This window comes from Harmonia axyridis, chromosome 2 (assembly GCF_914767665.1).
Source record: "Harmonia axyridis chromosome 2, icHarAxyr1.1, whole genome shotgun sequence".
NCBI lineage: Eukaryota > Metazoa > Arthropoda > Insecta > Coleoptera > Coccinellidae > Harmonia > Harmonia axyridis.
Window position 1 is genome coordinate 64,350,189 of NC_059502.1, and position 11,148 is coordinate 64,361,336.

The window sequence follows — 11,148 nt, forward strand, 5'->3', positions numbered from 1 at the left end:
CTCGCTATGTGTATCGAAATTAATGAAGATATTGTCAAGGCAGTTTTCTTTCCTGGTGGGTCCAAATACCTTTTGTCTAAAACCGTAGGACAACAGAAGATTCCGGAGGCTTTCTGCCTCATTATCTGAAGAATTAAATTTAACATTAAAATCACCACAACATACAATTTTACAATTACATTCATTTAAATGTGATAATAGAACTTCCATATTTGAAAAAAACAAGTTGAAATCCCTAGAAGGAGACGAATATATACATACTACTATGATACCTAATTTATCCAGTTTAATTGCTGATATCTCGCAGTGGACCTCCAAAGTTAGTTGACGTATGGTATTTAAAGCTGGAAAATCGTCGCTACAGGTCGTCGAGTTTGTAACAAGAATCATGGAACCTCCCCTAGTCGATTTGGTTCTAGAGTATGCGTGACCAACTTGCCAACCTCTTATGCAGAATCCTGCAATCTCATCAGAATAGAGCCAGTGTTCGGTCAGGCATATTACGTCAAGTTTCGTTTGTTGAGAGTAGATAAGACATTCAAGATCATTTATTTTATTTCTTGCACTCTGAATATTTAAATGCAATAGGCCCATAGACGTCATATCTTTCGTTCTATTAGATACATGGTTTTTGGGATATGTCTTATTTTCTAGGTTGCAATTGATATTCCCGTCTTCCTTTGAAAAAACTTAGTAATGTATGCTCCCTTTGGCCAGGTATTGGAGTTACTGGCCATTTCAAAATTGTTTTCATTTATAACAACCTTGAAGGAACTATACTTGTCAGGAAACCTTGATTTGACTGATTGGCATTCGGCCTCTGGGAAAGACTGCTTCACCATTAAGGTGAACTGATCTAAAGTTGTGTCGGTAGATATTCTAGACACAAAAAGTGGAGTTTTCTTCTGAATCGCTTTCACAGGATTTATTGTAGAACCACCTGTTATGTTCCAGAATTGATTATTTTCTCTTATGTACCTTTTTTTGGTGGGCTTTGATTTAGGTTTTTCGGAAGATTTTATTTCGCGTTCCTTAATTTCATATTCACTTCTCGACCTCCCTTTCTTATGTGCGACATATTGCCAGCTATCAGCTTCCAATTCTATATTCTCCACACATGGAGCAGTAGGTATGGGCTGTGATATTTCAGAGAGATCGCTGATATCATCGTTCTTATCTGTTATCATAGAATCGGGATTTCTTTTCGGAATTAATATGTTGGAATTCCCCTTATCATCATTAGATTTATTTTTATTATATTTATTCAATTTCTTTGAATGTTTACGTTGAATATTATCATTCTCAATGCGAGTGACTTCTAACTTTTCTAGAAGATTTATATGCTTTCTGAGAATGTCGACTTTGTCATTTAGCTCAGCGATTATGTAATCCTTCTGATCAATAATTATTTTTAAAAAATGGGACTCACCGTGTTCGAGACTGACATCGGTTTTATTAGTTACAATATTTTCTTGAACTTCCATAACTTCCAAATTTTCAGGATTATTTGAATCAATAATTGACTTCTCGAACAGTGATTCATTAATATTGGATATTCTCATCTTTAATCGAATTATTTCGTCATCTTTGATTTTACATTCACACTCTTGTTGATTTCCACAGCAAATTACAGTACCTTTCGAGTTCACAAAAGTACCAGGTATTTTTAATACACAGCTAGGGTGATATTTGGACTCACACTTTCCACATAACACAAATATCTTGACTTCTTTTGTGCATTTTCTGCACGATACATCGGAAGCGGTGTTGCTTCGTGGCGCCATGTTAACGAATGTTATAAAGTTATATTATCTCAAAAGATTGGAATAACTGTATATACCAAATAATATTTTATTTTTCCATAGGAACAGATGACATTAGTCAGCGTAACGAATGTGAATTAGGCAGTTTTATAGTTTTTTCAGGATTATTTTTTTGTTGTTTTTTTTCTCATTATGTTAGAGGAAGATGAAACGTATAGTTGTCCTGAACGTAAGGAACCAATATGCCGGATTAAAACGTGTGAAAATAAGGAGATAGATCCTAGAAGTTATTGTCACAGTATTAGCGCAAAACCGAAACATGTTTGTGGTAAAACCGCTTGCGAAAAATTTATGTCTCAGGATCGGGATGGAAAGAAAAAACCAGTTTGTATTCCGAGGAGAAAATGCAAGATAGTAAAGTAAGTATCTCCATAATCACACTTAAGTTCAGACAAACCGAGAATTTTGATATCGAATAAAATGTGATGATACATTAATACGAATAATTTTTGGGAGAAAAAAACGATATCCAATTCTGTATCTATACGAAATTGAAAATATATCGAATTATATAGATTTATTTGTACCTATAGATCTAGTGCCTAATATAGTGTGGTTGTCATAATAAACTAGTGGAAAAAATTGAAGGATCAAAATAAAATTCAAAATTTTTAGCGGTTTTGCAAACAGCTGTATTTTTGATAAAAATGGTTGTATCTCAATTTAATAATAATAAATAATAAATAATAGTTTATTTAAATAATAAATAATAGTTTATTGTGACATAAACATAAATGAAAAAAAACTTTTTGAATCTCGAAGTTTATATGATAGTTTAGAGATTTTATAATAAAGAAATTTTTCAAGCAACGTGTACCGCTCAATTCTAATGAATACAGTAATAGTTATTTATAATACAAGTGCAGAAGGCATTGATATTCTTCCACGAGTTCAAAATTCAAAAACGAGCCACGAAGTGGCGAGTTTTGGAATGAACGAGTGGTAGAATGAGCCTTCTGTACGAGTATTATACATTATTTTCTCTAATTCATTGCATTTTCATCGAAATTAATGAAATATTTCCATAAATATAATTTAGTGATTTTTGCATTGAAAAATGTTGGTTGGCAGAACTGATTTCTTTAAGGCAAATTGATGAATTGACAGATAAAGCCGTGGCGGAAAGTTCGGAGTACCAACATAGAATAATAAAATATAACCATGAAAACTGTGCGTTTCTGATATATTCTCGCACGATTTTGTTCTACAAGATGTGGAAGAATGAACGGAATAACCACAGAATTAGAGAAATAAGATTTCTGCTATATTTTTTCAGTTTTTATTTTTGGCATACAGAATTGGGAAATTTTGTTCAACTTAACTACTATATTGTTGAGAAAACTTGTTCACTCTGCTTCAAAATGCTTCTTTCAAAACATCGATACGAGCACTTCTCGCTGAAATATCGAACTTTGAATTGAAAAGGACCTTTTTGTCTTTAATCATCAATATCTCGGCAACCAATGATTGCACAGAAAATTTAAGGGATGTTTCGAAATCTTGAATGAATCCGCTACAAGAAGATACTATTGGTCTTTTGAAATTTTTTCGTTCTCTATATTGATTGGAAAAGTTGAGAAAAAAGGGCTTTCGTAGGGTTTTTGGATAATCGAGCGCTAAATTGAAAATATCGAAAAATCCATCAAAAAAAGAAAATCTCGATATTTAATTTTTTCGAAATGTCTCGGCAGTCATTGGAGATATTTTGAATCTGTTCTCACCAACACACTCATCCCTATCCCTAAATAAATCATGCATTCCTAACGGTTTTCGATATCCCTGTAGTAGTAGTGCCGTTCTAAATAGTTCTTACCCTGTATAAAACAATTTTTGAATCAATTTTTTTCGCAGGCACTTTGGGCCCACAGATAAAGAATTGCGCGCGTCGCGTCCTAAAAAATCCAAGGAAAAGAAAGCTAGAGACCCGCAGGCTCGCCCGCAGGTCGGTAGACAGAAAGCTGTTAGTCGAGGTCCCGGAGCAATTGACGATGAAGAGTCGGATTCTGACAGTGACGACGAAATCGGTCAGTAAAAGTCAGTAAAATAATAGAACAATATTAAATTGACTCTTATTGACATCAATTCAATATTGCTATTGGCTGGAAATTGTTATTCTTTATACAGTATGTCAATTTGAAAAGGTACTACCCTTGATATCTCGAGCCCCATGCGGAATAAAAAAAAAATCAAAAATTGGTTCGTAGTGGGACATTGTATACGGTTGGTCCTAATCGATTTGCATCAACCTCACGAGCGTGATGATAACAAAGGTAGTTGAATTGCCTTTTCAAAAACGCCATACTTGACCTTTTTTGTTAATATTTACGAGAAAATAAACAAAAGTAGTATCCACACAATCACTAAGCTCCAAACATCTTTAAAATCTTACAGCAGAGCCGAGACATAAAAAAAGGAATACGCTGTTATTGAATTCTGATTTTTCTATTTGAAATTCACATAACAACTACTCTTTCAGATGAAAAAAAACAGGAAGCGATGGATTTGATGAAAAATTTGTCCGAAACTCTTGACGGTCCTGGAATGGCCGCAGTATCTGCTCTTGCTGGCAGCGACATTGTGAGTGTTCGTAGAAAAGTTATATTTGAGTTTTGATCATCATACGATATACAGATTATTTTCTAGAAAATGGGATAAAAAAAAGGTTCCGAAATGAAAAATATCGACAACATAACCACACCTACACAACGCCATAATCAACTCAAAATTTAATTTGAAATAAAAATATAAAATATAGGGTTCTAATTTGAAAATCGAAAATTATGATGAAATTTTGTTCACAATTGTTGGCACAATATTTGAAACACCCTGTGATGATATTTCTCAAGTTCAAGATATGCACGATATTCCTACATCATTTTAGTTCGAGAAAGTGAATCGAGTATAGGCATAGGATATTGTACACAGTAAAAATAATTCACGTAATATAGTGACTATGGAAATTCTCTCTTTTTTTCGGTTTTTTCTTAATATTCTGAAAACTATAAAGACTAACGCAAAAATTTTATTAAGGAGTAATTAAGAATAAAAATCTGGATAATATCTAAGACATAGAATGAAAAAAAAAGTTTTTTTGGAAATTTTTTTTTCATTTCTTGTATAATCGGAAGTGCCGGAGCTTCGAAAAAATTTTAGCTGAATAGGGCATCATGAACAATGTCAAATTCCAAATTTTTAGATTTCAAATAGGCCCCGTTCTCCAGAAAAGTCTAATAGGCAGTCGAACTTGAAACACCCTGTATATGAGTGAATTTCAAATCATTGAACTCCACCCATTAATTCAAATAAAAACTAAAAATAAACTGAAATAAAATTTCTTCAACAGTGCCCATGCTGTAAGTGTATGATATGCGAATGCAAATTAAAAAATATCGATGAGAAAACTCTGCTCGATATACGTAAACAAGCTTTAATTAGAAGAGAATTCACTGATGAAGAGAGAAAAAGACTGATAGAAGAATTAGGATTAGAGGAAGTATTGAGAATGGAAGCAGAGATGAGGAGAGGAGGAAGATATGGAACGGGGGGAGAAGGAAAGACGGAATTCACTGAAGAAGAGAGAAGAAGACTGATAGAAGAATTAGGATTAGAGGAAGTTCTAAGAATGGAAGAAGAGATGAGACGAGGAAAATACGGAGCAGAAAAACAATATAGAATGGAGGGAGAATATGGAATGGCAGGAAAATATGGAATGGGTATTTGAATATTTTTTTAATAATCAATTCGAAAGGATAAATAATTATTTTTTTTTCCAAGAACATTGCAATGCTAAATTTACCAGACTGATTTATCAGTCCCCTTTTAGTATGATCGATTATAAATATTTATTTTCATTTCTCAGTTGCAAGATGAGTAAAACTCATTGCCTTAGTTCTACACTCTACAGGGTGATTTATTATGGGAACATATTAGGTCCGATTCCAATTATTCAAATAGTCAGGCTTATATTGAAGGTTTTGTTATAGATATCACCTAGGTATATACTTTTTTCCTAATAGTAGTTATTTCTAGAAAGACAGACATTCATATAGAATCATCTACATATATCTCGTGAATAAATTATGAGACATGACGATATATTTGCCTGAAAACTGTTTGTGTAATTAGCGAATTTTTTAATCTATGATAATTTCTTGCACATAGGTATCCCCATACCCCGCAGGTTGACTCAACTATCTTGGTGCATTAAGACTCTTTTCCACCGTTCTTGGGTATTTTTTTTGTTTGTTATATTATTTTGTCTAATGTGAAAGTAGAGCTAATATTATGTCATTCTTCAGATAGAAAGCGCAAACCAGGAGAAACGAAATATGATTATTCATTTGATTACTATCATCAACCGGATTTGGAAGCTTACGAAGCTGAGAGAAGAATCAAGGAGGAAGAAGAAAGGCAGAGGGAAATTGAAAGGGAGAAGAAAGCGCAAGAAGAAGCAGAAGAAGCGGCAATGAAAGCTGCCGAAGAAAGAATGGCAGAAGGTAAGTGGAAGGTTCAAGGGAAATAAATTCAAATTTTGTTGGAGTGAATGATTTCAATAGATTTGTATTCAGTAATTTTGTTTATTTTGAGATTTAATGAGGTAGGTATTCAAGGTGTCACGAAAGAAAGTTTATATTTGTTCACTTCACTGCGTGAACGCAAAGATTCAGAGGGGCGCGAGGGATAAGTCAATCGGCAGCATGGCTTTTGGGAATTCAGTCACTATGGAGCGTTTTTCGGAAGTGGATCTTTCGTTATGCGCACGCGGATTTAAAAAAAAAACGGCTTATTTTGTTATCGTTTTCGAACTGTCTTTTGAGACACCTTTTACTATAATTATTTGTATTGGAGAAATGTATCCAGATTTGTTAAGAAACAACACAGTTTCAAATTTTACCTTCTGTCATCAGCTGTTTTCAATAGCTGTTATTTCATTCTACCTGGAATTTGCGATATCACTCTCTAAATAAAAACTGATAATAAATAAGCACATCTTGCTCTCGCGTACCCCTCAGGTTTTCTTGCGGAGAAATATCTGGAATGGGTAAATAATGAATATTCCCATTAGCACCGGGAGAGAAAGCAGAGTGAATGGGAAGTTTAAGTACCCCTTTTAGGCGAAACTTGGTGATTTATTCTTCTCTCGGCACGACTAGTTTGGTTTCCAGCTTACCATTCCGGAGTGACACAAAGGTCTGTTCTAACGCCCCTGGGACATAAGTTAGTGTAACTCCAATGTCCGAAATATATCTATATGCTCCGGTTTGTGTATTTTTCATGGGAATAATGGTTCTACACTGCCCAGAGTTCATGCGAAGACTATAATGTACTTGATTTTTAATATTTCATGAAAAGTGGAAACGAAGTGTGACAGTGCTGCCAATTGTGTTGTACTCGATATATAATCATGGATTTATTTTTGAACTCATATATAAAGTGTTTTAGATACTTGATACGGTAATATTTATTGGATTATGAAGTAGTTAGTCATTTGAGAATGGAGTGCTTTACGACGACTCAAAAGTTAGTATTGCTAACTGTGACTGCAAAATTTTTACTAATTTAAACGATTTCAATGTGTTGTTGGATGTGTATGGTTCCAGAAATGACGTAGTAAAGTCTAAAGATGACAGCTGCCCAAATAGCGTGCTGTTTAAAATGAAACCTTGGAAATAGTCCTTTCGGGCTATTGTCATGTTTATTGTAGATTTCTTCAAATAATTTTTCCTTTAACCCTTCGTTCCATATCTGTAATTTATAAAGTACGAAATAACGTCTTCGAGAGAATGAATACATATTTTTGATATTCAGAAGAGCTAGCAGAACAATTAGAACTCGAAGCCCAAGATGAAGGAATTCAAGCTGAACCTGAAACACAAGAAGAGGCCAGTCAATTTTTTGGCGCCGAACAAAAAGAAGATCTTATTGACGAGTTCTCTGAAACTCCGGTCGTTGGTGACAAAGTGGAAGAATGGAATGAAGAAAAGATTAAAGAGGCCGAGGCTTGGACAGAATACAAGGTAAACTTCGTGAAATGAGTGCACAACCCAAAAATTAATAATTGTTCCTTCAGAACCTGCCATATCCATATTTGATGGTCGGTAAAATTTACAATAATGGACACACCATAATATCGTTCACATAAAATTTACACATTCACATGATTTCTTCGAAAACAATTTAGATATTGAGTTATGCAATATTTTGAAATGTTCATATGTTTTCAGGCTGCAGAATGGGCTGGCATGAGACATCAGGATATGCCGAGTGTTGTCGAAGCTCAAACACAAGAGGCTGTGGAAAAAGTGGCTCTTCAATATACAACTGGCATTCCCGATATGGATAAAATTGCATCGCATAGACCATCAATAGCGTCCCGGAAGAGTGTTTTGCCTCAAATGGAACTTCAGCTTCACGCCTTCGACAAATCTTGGTTGGAAGAAACAGAAAAGTAAGCAATCTCGATGTAACCATTTGTTTTATGGCTAAATGTATACATATCATATTATGCCATGTACGCTTTTCTTATCAGAAAAACAAAATTTCTTCCGAAAACTTCATGACCAAGTAGATAAAAAATAATGAGTACAAATTTGTGTCAGTATTTTTTTGGATTATTTATATCTATCGAATTTTTGTCATTATGCTGAAGTTGACTTTTTTTTATACTCAAATCTTTCATAATTATATCTGAACTCTTTTTTTAGACTTTCTCTGGAGCAAACCCCAAAAGTAACCAAACATGAAGAAGCCGTTCCGCCAGTGGCCCATGTTAAAAAACCGAAACCCGTTGAAGCTTACTCTACAGGACCGGTCTTGAGACCTCAAAAAACCGAATTCAAACCTGAACTGCTCCCGCTGATGAAAAAAAAACCTCCAACTGCAGCTGAATTGATTCAAGAAATGGAAGCTATGAGTGTATCTTCGCGGTCATCCCGTGATACAACAGCAAGCAAAGAAGAAGAAGATTATTTCGTTTCAGATTTTGTTAGTACAGATAAGGATACGAAGGAAACATTTTTGACCGATGTAAGTGAACTGCATTCTACATAAACCAAAAACATTTTCTAGTCGTGCGTAATATGATTCTTAGAACTTTTGTTATGTGATACTGCATATTGTGCATATTGCGACACAAAACTATCTATATGAATATTCAACTATTTCTATGTTTCATGTTCCAGATTTGCCGTTGCCTACCAGGTTACTGTACTTGTGGAAAACAACATTACACGTTCAAGAAAGAAGCAGAAACCGAAGATTTTGGTATGGGATTCAGACCACTCCAAGTTGATAAAATGATACCATCAACGGCAGAGGAACGAGAAAAGGTCAAGGAAGCAAAGGACGAACAAGAAGCCTCCGAAAAATCTTCAGTGAGTTTCGGACTCCTTTTGAAATTTTTCAATTTTGAATATTATAAAAGTATTCAGTTCATTGAAAGAAGATAATCATTAAAAATATATATCTTTTTTTAATTTTATTTAATCAAAGGAAATGCCTCTTTCCAGTGTTCTTGCATTCATCCTGAAGAAGATCTAGGTGTAACTCCAGTTGTGAGCAGAATTGAAATAGTTGCAGTCCCGCCGACAAGAGTTTCTGAGCCAGAAGTGAAAGAAAAATTAAGAGGTTTCTTGACTTGCACTGATGTGAAATATCAGAAAACGACAATAATCGTGAAGCCAGAAGCGGTGCGATACAAGGATGTGATTTTCAGGGCTATCAAGAGAGAGGGACTAGACGTTTTAGATGTAAGCATGAATTTTCCAATTTGAAATAATGAAAATAATGTATATTATTCTTTGAGATTTTTTATGTCATTTGTGTTCAGTAGGTTATGCTGTTTAATGGGCGCGTTCAGCAAACTCAACAGTTGTGGAACAGTTGTCAATATTCTATCAATTATCTGATCGCATTCTATCGGTTTCAGCTACGGAGCAGTCGCCATGTTTGGTAGCGAACTTATTTTATGCCACTTTTTGGTAATATGTTGAGTAACTGACATTAGTGACAGTGATTTTGGTACGAAATTTAAATTTCAAATATAGCAATAATGGAAACTGAAACATACACGTGTATTAACATTTTGAAATGTTACTCTGAATAAATTTCCCATAAATTGAAGAATAAAAAAGTAACAATACCATAGGCAAACTTGGAAATAAAAATAGATATTATAACAGAAAATTGTCTCTCATCGTAACGTAACCTTCAAGAAGGACCCACAGGACCTATTGCTGTCGAGAAAGAGAGCAACCCGTCCAGCAGAGAATACTAACGTTACCAAACTGATCATATCAGCAGTATCGGAACTACTTACGCTACCGCAGACTTTATAGGAGAAAGTGGCCCCCTGTAAAAGTGGCTACATTTTTGATATGTTATGGTCCGAGTCATTCCAAACGAGAATTTTGAAGGCTAGTTTTGACCCTAAAGGCCTCTAAAAAATCCTATTTTTTTCCATTATTGAACAATAGAAAACGTTATCCTAGGGAATCATCATTATTCTGAGTAATCAAAATGTGAACTCGACTATCATCGAAACGAGATGAGTTGTTGCCTTCACCAATCAATTGATTAAATTTAAAAATGAAGAACGAAATATTAGGATTAATTTTTTATCCCAAGCATAATGCTTATATCTACAATTTGTGGAGTTTGACAAATTTTCCGTATTTTCTGCTACAGTAGTATTAAATAAATGCATCCTACTTTATTATTTTCAGGAGAGACTAATTCAGTTGACACCGGAACAAGTGGCTGAAATCTACAACGAAAATTTCGGAAGTGCATATTTCCCAATGTTCGTACAACAGTTGAGCTCTTCGCCTATTTTAGTGATCGCAATTGCTGGTTCAAATGCCATCAAACGTTGGAACGCAGCCGTCGGACCAGAGAAAAATATCCCGATTTCATGGTTTTATCCAGCCAGCATGAGAAGGAGGTTCAGTGTTAACAGCGATATACTTGATGTAATGAAATTATCTGACGATTTCCAAAAAGCCAAAACTGAAATAAGATATTTCTTTCCTTTACGTGAGTTTCCATTTACTTAATAATTGTTATTGAGAATGTTCGAAATATACTTTTTTTCAGATATAATCGAGCCTATAATAATAAGCTCCACTATGGTTCAAGATTATTGTGACGAGTTCATACACCCAACTCTTTTGAAGGGACTTTACCAGATAGTGAAGCAGAGACCAAATGATCCTATAATCTTTCTCGCTGAATGGCTGCTGATCAACAATCCTTTTCAACCATTCTATAAACAAATACACGTAGCTCTTGCCCGCACATGAATGAAATAAACCTATAAAATCGGTTA

General features: G+C 34.4%; 2 protein-coding genes across 5 annotated transcripts in view; one reads left to right on the forward strand and one right to left on the reverse strand.

Annotated features, from left to right (window-relative positions):
* The window catches only part of LOC123673840 (Down syndrome cell adhesion molecule-like protein Dscam2), a 92,870-nt gene that overhangs the window by 66,971 nt on the left and 14,751 nt on the right, over window positions 1-11,148 (reverse strand). The window lies entirely within an intron of this gene.
* LOC123673842 lies at window positions 1,871-11,148 on the forward strand. 2 transcript variants are annotated; one of them, XM_045608561.1, is made up of 12 exons: window positions 1,871-2,182; window positions 3,675-3,847; window positions 4,300-4,400; window positions 5,167-5,536; window positions 6,122-6,319; window positions 7,632-7,840; window positions 8,048-8,271; window positions 8,528-8,849; window positions 9,005-9,196; window positions 9,332-9,571; window positions 10,547-10,856; window positions 10,917-11,148. In XM_045608561.1, exons 1-12 carry the CDS (start codon window positions 1,956-1,958, stop codon window positions 11,120-11,122), a joined length of 2,772 nt encoding a protein of 923 aa, XP_045464517.1. In that variant the 5' UTR covers window positions 1,871-1,955; the 3' UTR covers window positions 11,123-11,148. The 2 variants fall into 2 exon arrangements, with proteins under 2 accessions (XP_045464517.1, XP_045464520.1); XM_045608564.1 differs by lacking the exon at window positions 3,675-3,847 and having other exon boundaries at window positions 2,075-2,182.

Excerpts from the sequence above, each read along its gene's own strand:
- LOC123673842 (XM_045608561.1), top strand. The coding sequence starts at position 1,956 with ATGTTAGAGGAAGATGAAACGTATAGTTGTCCTGAACGTAAGGAACCA. Across the intron at positions 4,401-5,166 it reads CTCTTGCTGGCAGCGACATT|TGCCCATGCTGTAAGTGTAT; the intron begins GTGAGTGTTCGT and ends TTTCTTCAACAG. Across the intron at positions 8,272-8,527 it reads TGGTTGGAAGAAACAGAAAA|ACTTTCTCTGGAGCAAACCC; the intron begins GTAAGCAATCTC and ends CTCTTTTTTTAG.